Here is a 22,733-nt window from a genome sequence, read left to right as displayed (position 1 = left end):
TGTCTTTTTTCTACTTTTAGTGTTTAATGTTTAGAATTCTCGGTTCTCTCTTAGGATAATAAAGCATGTGGGAGGTGTCATCCCATTAGAGTAGGTATCCCAAAATACATTTACTTGTACTCCACTGGTAAAAATCAGAGGAAAAAGCCTACAACCCAATTTCTGAAACAATTTATTTTACATTAGGGACTGAAGAAAATGAAAATGAGTTTTAGGCAGCATTCTTTGCACTTCTGCAATAGAGAGTAAAACTTGAAAATTAAAACATCAGGGCAATGACATATTGAGCACGATCCCGATGTCAGGCTGACTCCTGATTTGCCCAGCACTTACTCATTGCTGAAGAGAATTAGTGGTGGGGAAGAGGGTGTGGAAGACATTTTGCAATAAACTCCAGAAGGAGAGTTTTCATCTGAAGTTATTGAGCCATATATTCTGCTATTTATCCTTGGTTTTAGATTTAGTGTCTATACACACGATGTTTCATTGAAAGATTTACTGAGTTATCACCTATTTACTGATAAAGACATTTGGGCAGGCAAACAAGGACTAGTAACTAGGAACAAGTAACTAGTAACTCAGTAATTAAAAGCCAGTCCAATTGCTATTAACATTGCTTTCTAAGGAAAATAACTCCATCCACCACACATTTATTTAGTATTTACATAGTGTCAGGTCCTTCCCTAGGTACTGAGGATGCCAAGGTAAAAAATTAAGGCCTCAACGAGCTCATGGAAAAGCAAGAAGAGACCTTTCAGAAGCTGTCACTTTCATACTAGTATTGTGGTTCTTCCTCTATTATAGTTTCTGGATTGGAGTTCATAGTCTTTAGAGCAAGAAGGGGAGGGTCTTAGGGACCATCCAAATGCAAAAGCCTAATTCTACTGAGGAGGAAGTGAAGGGTCAGGATGGGTCAGGATCAGAACTTGCCCCGAGTCACAAAGGCAGAAAATGGCAGAGCACAGATTCAGAATTGGATTTTTCATTCTCAGAAGATGGCCCCTTTTTATTTGCCTTTCCACACTAGCCTGGGTAGTCACTCTCATTTTTTACCCACACCCTCACCCAAGATGTAGTCTAGATGTGGCCCAGGTGCCACAGGGATGGTCTGTTGACACCCCAGATCACTAAGGGAGTTTTTGGCACCTGAGAGGGACCCCAGCTACAGGAGGTCCCTTTCTGGATATGCTGATTTCCTCTGGCACCATAAACTTCAGGAACAAATCATGGCAGAATGAAGCAGCTACAGGGCAGGGAAAGCCTATTTGTTTTTGCCTTTCTGTCACCATGGGGTCCACCCAGTCCCCGTTGTCTGAATGGGGGAGCCGCACTGCCCACATAAGAGAGACCTTTGGCAACAGTCCCCCGAAATCAATCTCCAGGCACAGGGGTCCATTCTCTGTAGAATGGCCCTTGGGTTTCAGGGGAGGAGACTGGGAGCCAGGACTTGCCCATGGGACCTGAGTCTGACTCTGTGGTAGATCTTTATTTCGAGCGCTGGCAAACGGGAATACAGACTCCCCGGCTAGAAAAAGACTCAAGTTTGTAACTCCTGCCACTTGGCTCTCCAGCTTGGGACGGCAGGGAGCGCAGGACTGGAGCCGAGATTCCCTCCTACATCAAGGGAGCCAGGATCACGGTCACAGTTAGGACATCCAAGGGTGGACTCAGGTCTCCTGTGCGAGGGCCAGGTGTCCAAGTGGCCGGTCCCTCTGTCCTCTGCACTTGGGCCCCAGGGGGCTCTGGAGAGACTGAGACACGAGGCCGAAACTGGGCCAGTGTTTCACGTTGCTCCCTCGGGCTTGGAGGAGCAGGTCAGTCTCCCCACTTTTCCCTACTCCCTTCCTCCACCCACGTCCCGCCGACTGGGGCTTGCCCGGTGCCCTCTTGCCGGCTTTGGGTGGGGAGGAGGCAGGAGCTGGGCTTGGATGCTCCGGCAGGGACCCTGGCCGCGAGCCGCAGACACCCCCGTTAAAGGGCAAATTCTGCCCCTTTCTTGCTGGGACAAGGGGTAATTCTCTCATTTGGTTTCCTCAGTTTCTCCCGATGTCGACGGGGGAGGGGTGGAACTGGAACCGCCCCAAGGAGCCTCCCAGGTAAGCTTCCAGACTGGGGCGAACTTGCGCCCGGAGGGGCGGGAAGGCCGAGCCTCGGGAGCGTGGGTGCGCTCCGGAGGGGGCTCGGGGTGATTTCCTCCTCCAGCTGCGGGCCGCGCTCCTGCCGGGGAGCTGGGGCTGGGAGAAGGGAAGGGGGCAGTGGGAGCTAGAAGAAGGCCGAAGCCGGGAGGCAGGGGAGAGGACGGAGAGGAGGCCATGGGGCTGGGAGAGAGGAGAAGGCGGGGAGGGGGGCGACAGACCCGGGAGGACTCCGCGGGGGGAGGGATGCAGGGTGCTCGCCGTGCTCCCTAATCTCCCCGCCCTTCGGGAGCCGAGCGGGGGCGGGCCGGGCCGGGCCCCTCCTCCTTCCCCTCCCTCCGCCCTGCCTCCGCTCCGCCTGCCCCGGGCTCAGTGGGCTCGGCCCGGAGTGTGCGGCCGGAGCTGGGGCTGGGCCGGGCGGGAGCCGCAGAGCAGCCCGGGGCCTCTCCGGCTGGTGCTCGCCCCCGCGCTCACACAGCCACGCGCGCGCGCGGACACACTCACACACTCACACACCCCACGCACGCCCGACTCCAGGCTCGCTCAGGGCAGCTCCCTCCGGGAGGGGCCAGCAGCCGGGTGCCCGCGGCCGCCGCAGGAAGGGAGGGCAGGAGGGCGGGCGGGCGGGCGGGGATGCCAGCTCGCCTTGGCCGCCAATGTTTCACTGGAGCAAGTGGAAGAAGAGGATGGGAGCGTCCGTCTCGTCCTCCGCGGGCGCCGCGGCCAAGAGGCCGGTGTTCGACGAGCGCGAAGATGGTGAGTGCGCCCGGGCGCCGCGGCGGCGGGCACGGGGCGCCGGGCACAAGGCACCGGGCGGCGGCGGGCGGGCACTGGGCGGCGGCCGGCCGGCGGCGAGGCTCCCCGGCAGGACGCCCCGGGGGCTGCGGCGGGGGGGGGGGGGCACTCTAACTTACTTGGCCTGGCATGTGGGGGCCTGAGGCTGGTCTGGGCGCTCGGCTCTTTGTCCCACTTTTGCAGTCCCGCTTTCTCTTCCCAGGATCTGGGCGCACTTGGTCATTTCTCTCTGTCTCGTCTCTCGTGTGTCTCTCCCTGTCTCTGATACTGTCTCTGTCTCTGTCTGTCTCCCCTCTTTCTCTCAGTTTCTCTCTGTCTCTCTCCTCTCCTCTCTCTGCCTCTCTCTGTTTCTCCTCTGTCTCTCTATCCATCTTTCTGTCTCTGTCTCTATCTCCTTGTCTCTTTCCTCTCTCTCTCTCTCTCTCTCTCTATGTCTCTCCATCTCTCTATCTCTCTTTCCTCTCTCATTCTCTGTCTGCCTCTCTCTGTCTCTCCTCTGTCTCTCTATCCATCTTTCTGTCTCTGTCTCTATCTCTTTGTCTCTCTCTCTCTCTCTCTCTCTCTCTCTCTCTCTCTCTCTCTCTCTCTCTCTCTGTCTCTCCATCTCTCTCTCTCTCTTTCCTCTCTCATTCTCTGTCTGCCTTTCTCTGTCTCTGTCTGTCTGCCTCTCTGTCTCTCTCTGTGTCAGTCTGTCTCTCCTTTCTCATTCTTTGTCTCTGTTTCTATCTCTCTGTCTGTCTGTCTCTCTCTGTCTCTGCCTCTTCTCTGTCTTTCTCAGTCTCCCCTTTCCTCCCTCTCCCTCTCCTTTCTTTGTCCTGCCCCCTCGGGCACTTAAACCCATTCAGTTTAAGGTTAGGGGCGCACAGAATAGGCCACCCCAGGTTATTTGGCAGGAGCTGATGGCCGGGACTGCCTCCCTCTCCTGCCCTGGGCACAGCGCCTCCTGGCTCATTTGCAGAATTGGCCCATGGATGTTCAGCCTTAGAGACTTTTCTGAGCTGTGGGGGTTCCCTGAGCCCCGAGCTCTGGAAGGGGAATGAATGCCAGGCAGCCAGGGGGGCTCTGGCCTGGACATGAGCCTGTTCCTCCCTCCCGCCTCCTGAGTCTGTATTTAGGGCTGTGTCACTTGCCGGCAGGGTGCCTGTCATTCGCAGGCAGGGTGTCACTTGTGATGGATTGTCTGGGGCTTAGAAGGCAAAACCCATCCCTGGAGCTGATTGGACTTCCTTGCCTGGGGATTCGAGTGGAGAAATGATGTAGAGCTCGCAGGCTGATTTATGACAAATCTCTCTCCGCATCTGTAGAGGGAGCCTCTCCCCCTGGCCCTCCAGCCTCTTTTGAGTACTCTGGCAGATGTCTGAACCCACTTGGGCTCTGGTGCTCAGTCCCAGCGTGGGCTGGGTCTCCCTCCTGGGCATGAGATGCCCAAACCGGCCTTGCCACAGGCCTCTAGAATGGCTTTGGCTCTTCCTTCCGAGAACCTTTGGATCACACTGGCGTGTTCTCAAGCAGAGCTGAGCAAGCAGCTCCATGTTCCGGAGAGGGGCCAGTCCTTGCATCTGCAGTGAAAGCGTGGGTACCACAGGCTGGCTCCCTTTCCTTTTCTCTCCTTGCCTCTCTGATAAATAAGTGAACTTTATCATCCCTGGGAGGTAGAATGAATTCAGCACCAAAGTCAGGTCAGGGCTCCATTTACTTTCTGCAAAGCCATCCTGAACCTTTCCCTGAAGCTTCCCCGATCTCCTTTGGTCCAGGAGTTTGGGTCCAATTCCTAGTGCTAACGGGGAGTCAGTCAGCAAGCATTTACTAACAACCCTAAGATCTGAGATAAGGCAAAAGACGGTTTATGTTCTCCAAGAGCTCCCGTCTGAATGGGATACCAGGGACGAGGTACAAAGGAGAGAGAGGATTACCGGGGCCAATCAGCAGCAGGAGGACTCTGGCATTAAAAGGGGTCAGAGAGCCGTCTTTGAAAGTGTGATTTTAATTGGGGGTTGAAGGAAACCATGAAGCCCAAGGCAGGGAAGAAGGTGCCAGGGGAGACTGGCATGGGCTTTGGGTTGGATGCCAAGGCCAGGGTGCCCTCTGTTTCCCATCTAGGAATGTTCGGTGCCTGCATTTCAAGCTCGGAGAGAATCCTAGGCTTGGGTCCAAGCCTAGCACCCAGAAAGGCCAGAGTTTAAATCAAAAGGGATCACGTTATGCTTTTTTTTTTTTTTTTAATTTATATTTTCCTAACTAGTTGAAATCTGTAATTTTCATGTGCAGGCATCTGGAGGAGCTGGGCCAGGCCCTTCTCCTTCACTAGAGTCTAGTGTCAGTGGGAAGGAAGGCCAGCTCTTTGATGCTGATAAATAATTTAGCCATCATGGCAAATCAAAAGACATAAACTAAGGACCAGTGCTACTGTGGGTAAATTTCAGAGTACACCGTGGTGTTTATTCCAAGCGGAAATGTGGAGGTGAAGTGCGGTTTTTATCAGGACCCAAGGCACGGCCAGGGAGGGTGACTGCCTGGCGCTCTGGCCAGCTAATCAGCCAGTTAAGGAGCACTTATTAAGTATTTACTATTAAGTATTAAGGAGTATTATTACTGTGGATCAGGCACTGAGCTAAGCTGAACAGCAGGTTAAGGATCACCTATTGGAGAATCTAGCAAGGATAAGTAGGACCTGCATCCTGAGGAGGTCAGGAAGTCTCTGATATCTAATCTCCCACAGGCAGATTTGGGTAACTGGACCAATGATAACCTTGTACATTTCCAAAAGTGACCAGGCAGGAAAGCCATGGGTAGAGAAGGATGGGATTTGGGGCAAGAGCTGGATTGGAATCCTGGCTCTGCCCTTCACTCAGGATGCTGAACTGGCCAAGAAGTAGAGCTCTGACTGGCTCCACAATGAGCTCCCAGCAGCTCTTTCAAGTTCAGAACAGGAAATCAGGTCTAGAAATTGGCCATGGTACGCCACAGGTGAATGTACCACGGGGAGAAGCCAGCATTTACTTTTGCACGACTAACCTCTAAGGCAGCTAACAGCCAAAATTAATGGACTTAACACAGAGACTATTTTCAGCCATTTGAGCCAGGATTCTTCTCCCTGTGCACGGTGTGCTACCTTCCAGAACATAGGAATTCATTAAGAAAGCAGAAAGAATACAGAGCCATAGAATAATATTTGCCTCTGAATTGTAAATTAACTTTCCAGGGCACATTTGTTCTTTGTTGCTGTCCTTTCGTGTTAGGTTCTTACTAAGTGCTAAGCTGGTTCGTAACAATTCTCTAGTTCACATCTTTGGTTCGGGCCTTCACAATTTGGTCATGTTCAATTCTCAGTGACCCGAGAATTTGGGGTTTTCTTGGTAGAGATGTTGGAGGGGCTTGCCTCTCCTTCTCCAGCACTTCTTACAGATGAAGAAACTGAGGAAGGGAAGGTTACCTGATTTGTCACACAGGGGGTGTGTGTCTGAGGCTGAATTCAGACTTGGGAAGATGAGTCTTCCCTGACTCCTGGCCAGGTTTTCCATCCACCAAGCCCCTTAGCTGCCTACTTTTGTTCCCAGTAGACTACAAACTTGCCACCTCTCTGAAAGTAATTAATGAGTCTGTCCAGTGGGTGCTGAAATTCCCCCCAAATGAGGGACGCTCCATTCAGCCCTCCACAGTCCGATCTCTCACTTCTCCTGGGCCAGGGGGACAGATTGTCGGGGCTCTGATTCTCACAGCTACACACTGCAACATTGTATCCTATAATGGGTCTGGTTAGTGGGTGCTGAAATCCCCTGAAAAGTGAGGGACGCTCCATTCAACTCTTTACAATTGATCTCCTCACTTCTCCTGGGCCTGGGGACAGGATGTCAGGGCTGCAATTCTCACAGCTACACACTGCAACATTGTATCCTATAATGGGTCTGGCTAGTGGGTGCTGAAATCCCCTGAAAAGTGAGGGACGCTCCATTCAACTCTTTACAATTGATCTCCTCACTTCTCCTGGGCCAGGGGGACAGGATGTCGGGGCTCTGATTCTCACAGCTACACACTGCAACATTGTATCCTATAATGGGTCTGGTTAGTGGGTGCTGAAATCCCCTGAAAAGTGAGGGACGCTACATTCTGCCCTTTACAATTGATCTCCTCACTTCTCCTGGGCCTGGGGGACAGGATGTCAGGGCTGCAATTCTCACAGCCACACGCTGCCACATTGTATCCTATAATGGGTCTGGTTAGTGGGTGCTGAAATCCCCTGAAAAGTGAGGGACGCTCCATTCAACTCTTTACAATTGATCTCCTCACTTCTGGGCCTGGGGGACAGGATGTCAGGGCTGCAATTCTCACAGCCACACGCTGCCACATATAATGGACTGGAGAAGGGAGGAGAACCTGACCGTGGTGACTGACTCAGGCCTGCTGGGGGCGCTATTGTTGGTCCGTCACCCACAGCCTCGACAGGGGAGTGACGGCGATGGGGGCACAGAGCTCTATGATGCACGAGATGAGGTGAACCAGCTTCCTTCTGGAACCCCTTAGGAAGGGGAGCGAGGGTCTGTGTATTCACGGACCCCGTCCCCAGAGCAGCGCCCCCTGCTTTAGGTTAGTAACATTTAATTTGGTGTTCTGAATCCGCCAGCGTTCTCTATTACTATTTTCTTTCCATGTTGCTTCTGAGGATATTTCAAGCAGTTTCACTGTTGTGCGGCTGTACTTGCATTTACCGGTTCCAACTGGTTGCCATGGAGACCTCGGAGACCTTGTGACGATTTTCTTAAATAAAAAAGCCAATTAATGCTTCAGATCGACTACATAAAATTTATAAAAAATAAGGAGGAGGAAGGTAATTTAACCAAGCATCAGGTAAATTTCAGCTTGAAGAAACAGTGCGGTCGGGCATCGTTCTCCGTGCTCTTGGTGACCACGGCAGCGATCCTGGGGGGACAGCCTCCATTTGACCAACCGGGAGGCGTGTTCCTCCCCATTCAGCTGGGTGCCCAATCACCACGTGTTTCTTCAGGGGGGCCCGGGTCTCTTCCCGCGATCAAACACCGCCTTCCCCCAGGATTTGCTCCTGCCTCTGCCTCCCATAGGAGAGCGAAGCTGCTGCTGGACTAAACTTTTTATAGGAGTATCTAGACAAATGCTGCTGGGATGTCAAATCTGGGCCATTGAATGCTTCCCCTCCCCCAGCTCTAGGGCTCTCCAGTCCCAAATCTTTGGTTTCTCTGAGACCCAGGTATTAAAGGAGAATAATTCAACTCCTTAAACATGGTTTTATTGATGGATTATGACTTATTGCCTAACCCCTTTCCAACGTGTCTCCCTCCCTTTCTCCCTAAAACGTCATCTTTTAAAAAACGTGAAACAATTAAGCAAAATCATTGTTTGGGTCTGATTCAAGTGACAAAAAGTTCCATAGTCACAATTTATTACAAGACCAGCCCTCTGGGGCCAGCCAGCAATGAGCACTTGATGTGAATTCTATTGCCTCTTTTGCAAAAATTCTTTTAGATGTTGTGTGTCTTGTTCTTGTGGCTCTGCGTTCTGTCCTCTGCACTGGCACATCCAAGACTTTTCCAGTTTCACTGAGTTTTTCATAATCGTCATTTCTTCTGGCAGGAGGATATTCCATTTTACTCATATGCCAAGATTCATTTAGCCAGTCTTCAGACACTTCCTTATACAATTCAGAATTGTTTTCCACAATGATTGGGCTGATTCCTCCTCCTCTGGACAGTCTATTACTATGCTTATCTTCCTGCAGCCCCTCCAGCATCTACTGTTTTATCTTTTTTCAGTAAAAGAAAAGTGACGCTTCAGAGTGAGTTCAGTTTCTATTTCTCTTCTAATTAATAGAGAAGCAGAAATAGAACACATTCTTCATATGTTATAACTCATCCAAATGGCTATACAGAAAACATGAGCAAAAGATAAAGATCCATCTGGAGACTAAGAATATCAAAGAATTATCAGAGGAACAATAAAATTTTAAAGAGAGTGTAAAGAATGAATATGCAACTTTATAGAATGGCGGAAAAATTATCCACAGGTATATATTAGTAAAATCAAAAGAGATTAAAGAAGCAAGCATGAGGTTTTGAAAAGTAGGAAATCAAATTAGCCAGTTACCATGAACAAAAGAAGAAATTTTGTGAATCTAAGGAGAAATAGATAAAACTGAAAATCAATGTACTAAATGAACAAAATTGAGTTTTTGAAAGCAACTAACAACTGATGAGGAATGATTGAATTTAAAGAAAATTTAAAGGAAGTAGGTGATTACTTAGAAAAAAATGCATTAAGAAAACAAAATTGTCTCAGTGGCAGTGCAGAGAAAGTCCTGATTTTCTGGGTCTAGGTTTTTGAGATGAGGCTTTCTCCGTTTTAGAATTGTACTTTACTGCTGCCTGGCATGCTATTTGGAACCATCCATATTGGAAACTATCTCTTGTGTAATCTGGGTGACTGGTACCGCCATTACTGTGATATCAGAGATAAGAGAATCAGATGAACCTGAGACACCTCCCTGACCTATTAAAAAAACAGATGGCTCTATTGCCCATCATAATGTGAGCCAGCCTGTTCTGTATGACAGCCTGAAGGTCAGAGCAGGGACCAAAAACCCAGGATGTCTTGAGTGCCAGTATTCCCTTCACCCTCACACAAGCCCCAAAGATCATCGCGAGGATGTCCTACTCCCTTCTGATATTGAATTCTGTGCTTCTATAATCCCTGAAAAAATTTTACCATCCAAATTACATACAGAATTGATATCGATATATAGGTAAGATTAAGTCATTCTTTAATAGTGAATTAGTCAGAAGATAGGAGTAATTGTCAAAAGAAGAAATGAAAACTATCACCAAAAATAAGAAAAAAAGATAAAAATCACTAAAAATGACTCTGGGGACCCGAAGCTTCTGGAGGAAGCAGAACTCCCCAAACGTGAGGGGAGCAGCTGCCAGCTGGGAAGTGGCTGAGGTGACTTCAGGAGTCCAGGAGAGAGCTTCTTTGGGTGGGGTGGGGTGAATTTGGATACAATCAATTTGAATTAACATCCAAACATTGATTTGAAAAGAGATGGCAACAGCTTCTTTTCTGAAAAATGAGAATATGTAATAATAACGGACTCACTTCCCAGGGTGCTGGTGAGGGGAACCAAGACCTATTTAAAGGTGAGCTTTTGTGGCCGGTGTCTGCTTTTCTTTCCAAGCCTGTGTATAGATAGACACAGTGTCTTGGGAAAACATTTCCACCCTTTCCTTAGTGTCCCAGTTAGGTGGCGAGATGTGTTCTCTGAAGCCCAGGCCGTCACCTCCCCAGCTGGGGGGGGAGGGGAGGATGTCAGAAACCTTCTCCCAGCCCCCAGTAATCTGAGGTGGAGGTCCCCCGCCCATCGCCATTCCTGAAAAAGTTGGTAAAGGATGAACTTTGTACTTTATAGTCCAATTTTTTAGTATAGCATGTTTCAGCTCCATCTTAGATCTGTCCATCTGGATGTACATTTTAGAATGCTAAAAATAAGCCTCTTTTTCTTAAAAAAAATTAGCCAACTATTTTGGAAATAATGTAAGAATTGACAGTAGCTTTGTCTCAGGTCTGAGGAAGAGAGGGAGGACTTGGGGTGTTGGCTAAAGCCCTGGGCTTGGACACCCAGGTTGAAACCTTTCCTCCCCTGTTTGTTAGCTCTGTTGCCCTGCACCGGTCAGCTGATCTGTCTCAGTCTCAGTTTCCTATCAATCTGTCAATCCTTTCCCTGTCTGGGCCGGGTGAGGTTTCCCGTGTTGCATAGAGGGATAGCCATGTTGGGAGCACCTTCCTCAGGGTAACATTATGGCCCCTTGGAAATGAGCATCATTATTATTGAGGGAGGGACTCCTGGGGACTGAATTTTGCCCGACTTTATAATAGCTCCTGGTCCTATCTTACACAAAACTCGCCAGAGAAGCCCGACCGTGTCTAGGTCATTAAGGAACTGAGTCCACCTTTGAACCCAAACCAGTGACCAAAAGGAGAGAATCCACATTCTCCCAAGCACACACCGCCCCCCCCCCCCATGCATAGTCTGGGCCCACAGAACTCCACAGTCCCCATTAGTAGGGATTGGTCCCCCAGAGCTGCTCCTGAAGGCAGTCTGCTCTGTCTAAGAGGGCTGCAATCTGTAGTGGTGGAGACCCTATCTACCTGATGATGAAGGGTGAGCCTTTTGGGGTCCTGTTGGCCTTTCCTGCCTTGTCATCCAAACTTCATGTGTGAGACTGACCCGAACTGGAAAGAAGCTCCTTTCCTCAGGATTGCTACTTATCTTACTTTATTTATTTTTGCTCAGGTAATTGGGGTTAAGTGACTTGCCTAGGGTCACACAGCTAGGAAGTGATAAGTAAAGGATTGCTACTTTCTTACCCGTACCCAGGGAGGAAGAAAGAAAGCAGAAGGGCCTTCATGCCCCTGCCTCCAGGAGCTCGGGGCTCTCATTGTTTGGGGAAGAATGTGAGGGGAGAAGAACCTCCTTCCCTCCTTGTAGAAGGAAGGCTGAGGGACAGAAAATTCTGGCACATCCCCAGAGAGACAGCGCTGGTTCTCCCCAGCTCTGTGTTTATCAAAATTAATTTTTATTTTCTACAAATGAAGTTTAAGTTCTCTCCTTTTCCCTTCCTTTCCCTTCCCACCTCACCCCATTGAGAAAGCAAGAACAATAAAACCTCTTTTACAAATGTGTGCTCAAGCAAAACATGCATCAGCTGTGAGCAAAAAGAAAATGTCTCCCTCTGCCCTCCTCTTGGGGTGGGCGGCCTCTGGAATCCTGCTGTACCATTGTGAGGAGCAGAGTGCTCAGGGCCCGCTTGCAGCCCCCCCCCCCCAGGCAGCAAGACTTCCTGGGGGAGCTGCCGTCCCCCTTCTCCAGGCAGCCGGGCTCAGGGGGAGTATGGGGGGAGGTCTCTGTATCACCCTGAAGTTTGAGGTCCGTGGGCAGCGCCCCTTCCTGGCAAAGGTCTTGTCCCGTAATTCCGCCAAATGTATCGGATGACTCGGCTGAGGAAGGATCCCTCTTTCTGCCTGGCAGTTTTGTTATTGATGAAATGAGGGCTCTCTGATGGCATGGACGTTCATTGCACACATTGGCTCCTTGGGCTGGAAAGGACCTCGGGGCCCATTGAAAACCTGGACAAAAGCCACTCCACGACCTCCTCCCAAGCAGCTCGGATCACTCCAGTGCCTGTGGCGGCAGCTCTGCCCATCCCGCTGCACCTTCGCCCACCATTCCGGGCTGTTATGCTCCGAGCCCTCACCCAGCATCTGTAGTGGGCTAGCCGCCTCTGCTCCCCCCGGCTCCCGGCACACCTGGAGACCACACTACTTGTGCCTTCATCTAAGCTGTTGAGAATGTTCCAAGTGCCGGATCATGAGCACCCAGCGGACTCCTCCTGCTGTGTTGTCGGGGAAGCAGTGAGGAGGGCGGCCTTCTCAACCGTTCTGGACACTCCTGAGGGCAAGAGTCCTGAGTCCTACTGGGTGCTCTGCCCTGAGGCAAAACAACCCTGCCCTGCATTCTATCAGACGCCCCCAGAAAGCACTCGTCACGCACTGTTTGCCAGGGTCGGGCGGCTCCACAGTCCATCTCGGGACTTCTTGCCCCACCTTCACTGCCTTGCCAGGCGTCATGGTCAAGTTCACTGGCCTCCTGTTTGGACACGATCTTCTCGCTTTCTTTTTTTTTTGGCCATCCAGGATGATCTTTGCTCATGGCCGCTCTCTCACTTGCCACATTTTCCTACAGGTCCCCCACAGTGACTCTGCAGTCCCATATTCTCCTTCAGTCTCTAAAGACAACCAGCAAAGGGGCCCCAACCCCTCAAAGGCACTTAGGGGCTTGCTTCCCCCATTTACCTGAAAGAGATTCCTCCCCATTCAGTCCTCTCCAGCCTGGGCTCCCCCTGAGCTGGAGTCCCTGGCTGCTCTCCCCACTTTGGATGTGTTCTGTGGCCTTTCCCTCTGCTTCCATCCTCTACCCAGTTCTGGACCCTCAAAGAGATGTAAGGAGGATTTTTTCTTCTTTTTTTGTATTTTTAAAAAATTAAAGCTTTTTATTTTCAAAAAATATGCATAGATAATTTCTCAACATTAATCTTTGCAAAACCTTGTATTCCAATTTCTCCCCCTTTCCCCCACTCCTTCCCCTAGATGGCAAGTAATCCAATATATGTTAAACATGAAATATACGGTGAATAAGGTGGATACTTTTTATCCCTATCGTGCAGACAAGTTACCTAAAGCTAAAAGGTTCTATGTCTTGCCCAAGGTCAAGGAGGTTCAGAGCCATAAATCTGTCTCAAGGAGGGGTTTACTTTCAGTGACCGCCCATGGGAAGAACACTGATTCTTGTCAAGGTACATGGTGCTCCTTATTGCTCCAGGTCTAAAGAGCTGCAGTGTAGTGAAGGGGAAAAATGTTGGGGTTTGGGTCAGAACTGCCACCCACTGACTTTGTCTTCCCTGCACCATGAGGGACAAGGACCTGGTGACCTGAATGCCACCTGCTGCTGGTGGGGGGCTTCAGTCTCCCTTCTCCACATCACTGCCAAGGGACTTTGGATCATCTCAGTCCCTCCTCAAAGAAAAAGTGGCTCCCACTGCCTCTGGGATCAGTGATAAACTTCTGGCTCCCACTCATCTTCCCAGCCTCTTTTACCCTCCTCTTCACGAACCCCACCTTCCCACCAGACTGGTCTGCCGGCTGTTTGACATTGCATTGCCCACCTCCATACTTTTTTTCCTAGTCAGCCTCTATGCCCAGAATGCTTTTCTTCCTGCCTCCCTCTTCCTGCCTTCCTTCTCAGGTTGCTCACTGCATCTATACAGTCATATGTCATAGACTTGTTATGTGGCCACCTCCTCTATGAAGCCTTTCTGGACCCTGCAGGCTTAGTTCTCCCATCCCATTTATCTCTGCATAATGCCTTGTGCCCCAGCGCAGGGCTAGCCAGAGGGGGCACCTAACACAATTTGCTGATTGCATTGGATAAGGATCCTGTGGTATTGAGGGGAGCTCTGATGAAATCATGTTTTCTGAAACAAATTTAAAAGCAATGAAATGGCACTCTGATTTAGAATCAAGACCAGAATTCAAATCCTGCCTCAGCCATCTGCTAATTGTGTGACCCTGGATGAGTCATGCCCTCTACCTCAGTTTCCTTATTTGCAAAATTACATTCTTGGACTCAGGGGCCTCTGAGGTCTCTTCCGGCTCTAAATCTATGACTTTATCATCTAAATTTGTTTCGAAGAAAGAAGTATTTTTTTGAGCTGACATTTCTCCTCACCTTCCCACTCTGTCATCTTCACTATAGTCCCTTGCAAATGAAGTCATTTGCCTGTGATTCTATTTTAAATTGAAGCTGCCCTCCAACTCTGTCGGAACCAGACTGGGAGTTCGAGAGGGTGAATGCGGGACTTAAGACTGGGAAGGAAAGTGATTAAAGATGGATTAAAATACATATTTGAGAAAGTCATGAAGACGTACATTTTGAATCCTCCCTGCACCCCCACTGCTCCTCCTATTCCTCCACCCCAACAGCTGTCATCTGGTAGAGATAAAGAAAGAAAAGTCATTTCTGAAGGGACCTTTGAAAAGTGAGCTTTTGCTTTATTGTTGTTGAGTTGTTTCAGTTGGCTGACTTTTTGGGGTTTTCTTAGCAAAAATACTGGAGTGGTTTGCCGTTTCCTTCTCAGTTCATTTTACAGATGAGGAAACTGAGGCAGACAGGGTGAAGTGACTTGTAAAGAGTCATATGATAAGTGTCGGAGGCCAAATTTGAATTCACAAAGATGAGTTTTCCTTACTTCAGACGTGGCACTCTATCCACTGTAGCGCCACCTAGCTGCTCCTCACAGATTTTTCCTTTTTCTCAAAGCTTTTCCTGGAGCCTGGTAGAATGGAGGAAGGAGATTGAGAGCGCTCTCTTACTTGAGGTCTTCTGCTATGGACATTTGAGCAGTTTTTAGGGCCCGGGTGCTTATTTAAACGTAGATTGAACTGGATGGATGAAGGAAAGAACAAGTGTTTGTTAAAGTCTGGCTCAGCTCAAGAAAACAGAGTCCCTGTCCTCAAGGAGAGCATCGTGTGAGTGTGTGTGTGTGAGTGTGTGTGTCTGTGTGAGTGTGTGTGTGAGTGTGTGTGTCTGTGTGAGTGTGTGTGTGAGTGTGTGTGTGTGTGAGAGAGACAGAGAGAGACAGAGACAGAGACAGAGAGACAGAGAGACAGACAGACAGAGGCAGAGAGAGAGACAGAGAGAGACAGAGACAGAGAGAGATACAGAAACAGACAGAGACAGAGAGAGAGACAGAGACAGAAAGAAAGAGAGAGGAGAGATAGAGAGAAAGAGAGGAGAGAGAGACAGAGACAGAGAGAGAAGAGACAGAGAGAAAGAAAGACAGAGAGACAGAGACAGATAGAGAGACAGAGACAGAGACAGAGAGAGAGAGGAGAGACAGAAAGAAAGAGAGAGGAGAGATAGAAAGAGAGGAGAGAGAGACAGAGACAGAGACAGAGAGAGAAGAGACGGAGAGAAAGAAAGACAGAGAGACAGAGACAGAGACAGAGAGACAGAGAGACAGACAGAGACAGAGGCAGAGAGAGAGACAGAGAGAGACAGAGACAGAGAGAGAGAGAGAAACAGACAGAGACAGAGAGACAGAGAGAGAGACAGAGACAGAAAGAGAGAGGAGAGATAGAGAGAAAGAGAGGAGAGAGAGACAGAGACAGAGAGAGAAGAGACAGAGAGAAAGAAAGACAGAGAGACAGAGACAGATAGAGAGACAGAGACAGAGACAGAGAGAGAGAGGAGAGACAGAAAGAAAGAGAGAGGAGAGATAGAGAGAAAGAGAGGAGAGAGAGAGACAGAGACAGAGACAGAGACAGATAGAGAGAGAGACAGAGACAGAGAGAGAGAGGAGAGACAGAGAGAGGAGAGAGAGAGAGAGAGAGACAGAGACAGAGAGACAGAGAGAGAGAGAGACGGAGAGAGAAAGAAAGAGAGAGAGAGAGAGAGAGAGAGAGAGAGAGAGAGAGAGAGAGAGAGAGAGAGAGAAAGAGAAAGAGAGAGAGAGACGAGAGACGAGAGAGACAGAGAGAACTGGTGGCCAGGAAGAGGAATTTTGTTTGGGAAATGCCAGCGATGGTGGGAGGAGCCACATCACTGGCAGTGTGATTTGATGACTACCCTCTCTTTATTATTATTATTATTATAGCTTTTTATTTACAAATCCCATGCCTGGGTAATTTTTCAGCACTGACCCTTGCACAACCTTCTGTTCCAAATTTTCCCCTCCTTCCCCCACTCCCTCCCGTAACTGGCAGGTAGTCTATTACATGTTAAAATATATGTTAAATCCAATATATGTATACATTTGATTACTATTCTCAAATTAAGAGGTGGAACCTGGGGGGGGGGAGCAGAAGCGGGGGCAGGCTGTGGGATGACTTCTTCCCTTCCAGGTCTGACTTTCTCTGAGGCTGTGATCATGTCTGCTTTCTCTCTCTCTCCAGTTATTTTCCCTCTCCCTCCCAACTTCACTGTCACATAATCTCTGATAATGTGTTAATTGCTAATAGGGTATAGTGAGAATGGCTTTCCAGGGAATTCATAGTTGCATTTTACATCTTCATTTGCATGTATTTCTCCTCCTCTGTGTTCTCATCAAACAGGAATCTTTTCCCTCCCTAAAATGCTACCTCCATGTCCACAAGAAGAAGCTCTCCCACCAGGAAAACGGGAGCCCCGTGGTGCAGGACTTTCTCCATCATTACCTTTGTGTTTCCATTACTTAGCACAGTGATGGGCACACGGGAGGTTCTTGGTAAATGTTTATTGGATTGAATTTAAAGCTGTCTCTTATTTAGTTTTAGTCTCAGGGGATCCTGCTTCACGATATTATAGTTGCCACATTTTAAAAACTAGTTTCTTGATCTTGGCAAAATTACATAGGAACAAACCAACCACAGGAACCGAAGGAAAAAATACTATTATCCTTTGTTTTTAAATCACCTCCATTTTATAATATGTCCCTTCCAGAGACGGTAGCAAAAGTGACTCAGAGGTCCCAGAGTTCCTCCTTCAGAGACAAAGTTCCCTGCCTGTGGCCTCCACCTTTACGAGGAAAGAGCTGGGAAGAGGGATCTTTTTGGCTCTTTGCTCTGGGGTTAACCTGGGCCGGCAGAGTACCTGTTGTTGTTTCCATTGGTTGTATCATCATGGTGGAATTGGTCTGTACTGGTTTCCTAGCACTTTCTTCACTCAGCCTCTTCCACGTCTCCCTGGACTCTCCATGTCCTTCCTGCTCATTACCTCTCCTATTCTGTTACCCTCTGGTGCTTCATCTTGCTTAGCCGCTCCTTGGCTGATTGGAATGGATTTGTTTCCCATTCCGTATTTTTTTTTTTTTCTTAATGTCTGTGTAACTCTTGGGGCTAAAAGGAGAGAAGTCGCTTTTTTTTAAACCTTTGGATTCTTTGGGTTTGATGCTTAGGAGAAAACCCAGTAAATTTAAAAGCAAAACTCTTGATTTTTTTCAAGCAAAAAGGGGCCAAGCTGAGCTAATTATCGGGATTCGGGTCTGGGATAAGGAGAGCAGGTTTGGTGGGATCCAGGAACGCCCACGCCAGAAATGCCCATCGGTAGCACGATGGAGTTCTGCTCACTGAGTGTGGGCTTTGTTGTATGATCATAGAGTTCCATAAAATCAAGTCCAGAAGCGCTTACTAAAAGTACCCCCGTACAAGGTAGCCCGGGCACAAAGAAAGGCACAAAACCACACCTGCTCCTAAGGGACGCGTAGTCTAAGGATCCCTTGGTCTAAGGGTTCCCAAATCATTTTAGTGTGTGACTAGGTCGCATGGTGTGGACCATGGAACTCCAAGTATCATTGTCAGGAGACCCAAAGTGGGATGGAGATGGACGTGGTGGGGGCAGCAGAGTGCTGAGAAGGACATCGATGGGGTGGGGGGCACCGTTTGGAAGGACTCTGGCGGCTGGAGACCATTCAGGGTCCCAGAGGGCTTGGGTGCCAGGGCCCCCGTAACCTCTCTATGTAATGATGCTGATGATGTCAGTCCTCCAAGTTTTAAGGTTTGCACTAAACTTATGATCGGGCAAGGTGTACAAGGGTTGCCCCCGCTGTCCCTCCCCCTTCCCCCAGCCATTGAAAAACTAGGCTCATCTGCTTTATTGGTTGAAGGAGGTGGGGGGAGAGAAAGAGAAGTTCACCCATGGTTCTACCCCTTAAAGGGAATGGATCCCAATAGTTTTAGATGTCCCAATTTTGCTTCCCACGGCTACAACTACTCAGGCGGGCGGCCTGGGCAGGCTGTACCAGCTCCCCAGCAAGAAAGACTTGGAATCCAAGTGCCCCCATCCTTTGACCCCATGCTATGTGAGCCTCAGTGTGCTCAGCCGCACAAGGGGGTGATCGTCAGTCAGGCCCCTAACAGAACCAGGGGAAAACAACAAAAGGCATTGAGGCTCCCAGGGCTTTACCCATCCGGGAATCTTGTTGTCTTCTTCACTCCCCAAAGCCTCCTTCCTTCTCCGGCCTGTCGGCCTTTAAAGAAGCATTTTGACAAACTGGCCAGTCCAGTGCCTGGTGAGAGCATACGGGGTGCTTCTCCCAGACCCCGAATTTCCCTGGGGCCAGCTTTGGCCATGGCAGGGAAGCGGGGTTCAGTTGGCTCTGGCTTCTTGCCTTTGTATCCCCAGCACCAGGCACATAGTAGGTGCTTAATAAATGCTTGTGGATCGAGGGATGTTTCTATCTTAGCTGTTGTTTGCCCCCTTCAGGGACCTGACTACTGGCATTCTGTACCTCCCAGGTTACCGTGAGTGGGTGCTTTGTGAGCCTTCAGGCTCGGGAGAAATCTGTCCTGAACTGTCAGGCTCCCCCATAGGAACCAGTGGGATACTGTACGCAGAAGGTCCCAAGGAAGGGTCCAGCCCTGGGGTCTCGTCCAGGAGCCCACCTGATCTCTCCCGGTCTGGGGCAGCCCGGCAGGGACAGCACATCTGCAGGCGTAGATGAGACCAAGCCCAGGGACTCTTCCCTTCCCCCCAACTTCCAGCACCAGCAGGTGCCATGGCCAGGCAGGGGAAGACAAACTGCAGACTCTGGGAACTTCTGGTGCACAAGGGATGGGGCAGGAGGGGGCTAAAAAGGCCCAGGAGCCTGGAGTCCAATGGAATAAGGGCGCTTGCCCGGCCAGGCTAATAACGGTCCATATTGTTGTGGACCTGTGAGAGAAGGGACCCCTTTCAGGTGTGGCCTCCTGACCCGGGATTGGCGGGTTTACGATGATGAGACAGGGCACGGCCCCTTCCCCCTTTGCTTCCAACTCCACAAAAGTCACGTAAAATTGAGTATTTCAGGGCTCCCCAAGGGGAGATTCTTCTTCCCACCCCATCCACCTCCCTTACTCATCAGCTTTCTGCCAAGCCGAATTTTGGGAGGAAATCCTTTTTCTTCCTGTAGTTTGGGACTAGCCGAAGACCCCAGCCCCAGCTTCGGGGATCCCTTGGCCACAGCCCTGTCAGGCCGCCCGCTGCCAAAGCTTTTCCATTCTTGGGATGATTTTCCTTAACAGAGACTTCTTCTTTTTCCCTTCTAAGATTTCAGGTACAGGGAAACATGATCTTTCCACCCCTTCTCTCAGCTCGGGGCAAAGCAAAGATCCTTATTCTGGAAACAGGGAGCTCCAAAGTGGCCCCCAAATCACTGTGGGCTTTTTTTGTCAGCTAAATGCATTAAATTCCTTGAGGAGCAATTTAAATGATCAAAATTGGAATCAATGAATTTAAATTAAATCCACCCTGAAGACTAGCTAGTGATTCAAGGCAGGTATTGCACTGTAGTAGACAGCTAATTTTCACCAAATGCAAAAACAAAGTGATCAAACTTTGTTCTCTCTCCCTAGCCTCCCCCAGCAGTCCCCTCACACTCTCCCTGCCCCGGCCCCTAACCCACCTCCATCACATCACTCTCTGCTTTTTTCACTAGGAGGTCACCCTGTGGTGTGTGTGTGTATGTGTGTGTGTGTGTGTGTGTGTGTGTGTGTGTGTGTGCCCCCCCTAACCTCCCCCCCCCAAGAAGCTGGCTTCCTGCCCGTGCTTCACTTTCAGGAACAGTGGACACTTTCTTAAACCGGTTGGACCAGAACTAAGCCCCTTCCAATGAAATGCTGTGGCAATGTTGGGGCCAGCAGCCATGGGGAAGGGCCGAGTTGGGGCGGGCGGCGGCACGCTCCACACTGGGAACAATGAAACCAGCCCTGATTGGAAGATCTTACGGTGTAATGGGAGGCATGGGGACACAGAGTTTCGTGTAGGACGGATGCCAGTGGACAGAGGTGGCTGGGGAGGGAGGCCAAAGCTAGGAGGGAGGTTTTGTCCCAGCTCTGTGTCTGGGGCTCTGTGGGGGGCGGGGGAGGGAGTGCCCTCTGCAGTGCAAAGGCTGGAGCTGAGAGATGGGGCCATTCCCTGCCTGACTTTTCTTTACATAGTGACCTCAGAGCCCAGGCCTGAGGTAAATGCTCCCAAAATGTTCAAGATGCAAATTCAGCTCCATCCAACCGACTTTGATGGGTGGTCCCTAAGGGCCTAGCACTGGGACCTCCTCTGGTTGACCATCCACGAAGGGCCCAAGAAGGGCAGTCGGGATGGACAGCCTGGAGACCACACCCCATGAGGAGAGTGGAAAGCAGTGGGCACATTTAGCTGAGAGGATGGAAGACTGCAGCAGTTTCTCAGCCCTTGGTCCAGAGGGCAGCACTGAGGGCAGTTTGGACTCCTGTCAGGGAAAGCTATCCCCTAAGGTGGCTTGCTTGGCAGCTGTTGGGTTCTCCTTCAGGAGAGGTCCTCAGACCTGGAGCTGGCCAGAGAGAGACCTTGGAAGTTACCCAGCCCATCCCTCATTTTATGTGGGAGGAAACGGAGGTCGAGGCAGAAGAATCAGCACAAAGCAGATATAATAGAGAAATGAAGTATTTTCAGAGGGAGACTGGGAGGGAAGGGGTCAAGCCAGAGAGACCCGTTCTGTGCCAACGGGTAGAGACCGGTTGTGGAATATCCCACGTGGGCCAGTTTGGCTGGATTGTTGAATGCATGAAGAGAACAATTATAATAAGGCTGGAAAAAGAGCCCCAAACCAGACTGGTTTTTATTTCATTTTAAATTAAATTAAATTTTATTTTTGGTTCAGAATTCTCTCCCTCCTCCCTCCCCCTCCACCTCCACTGAGAAATAAAGAAAAATAAAGCCCTCATTATAAGCATGCAGAGTCAAATAAAACAAATCCCTTCATTAGCTGCGTCAAAAAATATACCCCAAACAAAACATGTCTCAGTCTGCTTCCTGGGTAGACCAGCTTTCTACTTGGAGGAAAGGAGGGCGGTTCTTCATCAGGGACTTCTGGAATTGTCCTCCATTTCCTAAATCTTTAAAATCCGTTTGTCTTTGTGGTATTGTTGCTATTACACACAGTTCTCCTTCCTCTGCCTCATTTCATGAAAGGTTTCCAGGCTTCTCTGCCATGTATCACACTAGAATTCCATCGGCTCCATTCCCAGGGGTGGGTGGCCCCTCAGCCAATGCTTTGTCCCCATGGGAAGAGTGGCTGTGGATCCTTTTGTGCAAGTGCATCATTTCCCTCATTTGCTTGATCTTTTTGGGCTTGGAACCGGACTCGGTCCCAATGTTGGGGTCAGAGGATGGGCTTTATTTAATTGTGTTCCAAATTTCCTTTTTGGCATCAGTATTTCTGCACCTGTTGTCTCCCAGCCACGCCAACATTTGTCATTTTCCTTTTTTGGTCAACTTTGCCAATCTGATGAGTGTGGTTGGGATGAGTGCAGGTTGTGATATTTACTTCTCTAATTATTAGCGATTTGGAGCTCTTTTTCGTGTGGTTCTCACCCGCTTGAATTTCTTCTAAAAACTGACCCTTTTAAATCTCTGATCATTTATAAATTGAAACGTGGTGGACCCAAAGTGCTATCAGACAGTGGTGACCTCCAGGGAAGAAGAAACTTCTCCAGTAGATAAATAGTATGGTTGGATTTGTCCTTGAGAGAGTGAACAACACAGATGGAACCAGATCTAACTCCAAATCTGGTTTTTAATAAAAGAACATAATTGACAGCCATATGAAAAATACTGTAGATCACTAATGATAAGAGAGATGGCCGCCACAACAGCTCGGATCTTCCACAGCCCTACCCCCAGCTTGCAGAGATGGTAAACACAAAGGGTCAGCAGGACAGAGGGTCCCTGAGGCAGTGGCAGGTTGTTGGTGGAGCTGGGTCTTGCTGCAGCCACTCAAGAAAGTGATCTGGGGATTTTTTAAATTATAATTTTTTATTGACAGAACATATGCATGGGTAATTTTTTTTTTAACAACATTATCACTTACACTCACTTCTGTTCCTACTTTTCCCTTCCCTTCCTCCACCCCCTCCCCTAGATGGCAAGCCATCTTATACATGTTAAATATGTTATATTATATCCTAGATACAATATATGTGTGCAGAACCGAATTTCTTGTTGCACCAAAAGAATTGGATTCAGAAGGTAAAAAATAACCTGAGAGGAAAAACAAAAATGCAAACAGTTTACACTCATTTCCCAGTGTTCCTTCTCTGGGTATAGCTGATTCTGTCCATCATTGATCAATTGGAACTGAATTAGATCTTCTCTTTGTCAAAGATATCCATTTACATCAGAACACATCCTGATACAGTATCATTGTTGAAGTGTATAATGATCTTCTGGTTCTATTC

General features: G+C 49.2%; 1 protein-coding gene across 1 annotated transcript in view; it reads left to right on the top strand.

The window, feature by feature from the left end:
* The first annotated feature begins 2,735 nt into the window (after positions 1-2,735).
* STK32C (serine/threonine kinase 32C) overlaps positions 2,736-22,733 on the top strand; it is a 171,622-nt gene continuing 151,624 nt past the window's right edge. Inside the window, exon 1 of the mRNA XM_074297201.1 lies at positions 2,736-2,891. Coding sequence (XP_074153302.1) covers positions 2,792-2,891 — 100 coding nt within the window. The 5' untranslated portion in view covers positions 2,736-2,791. The remainder of the gene's footprint in view (positions 2,892-22,733) is intronic.

Source organism: Sminthopsis crassicaudata, chromosome 2 (genome assembly GCF_048593235.1).
Source record: "Sminthopsis crassicaudata isolate SCR6 chromosome 2, ASM4859323v1, whole genome shotgun sequence".
Classification (NCBI taxonomy): domain Eukaryota; kingdom Metazoa; phylum Chordata; class Mammalia; order Dasyuromorphia; family Dasyuridae; genus Sminthopsis; species Sminthopsis crassicaudata.
This window is presented reverse-complemented; position numbering and strand designations above follow the sequence as displayed.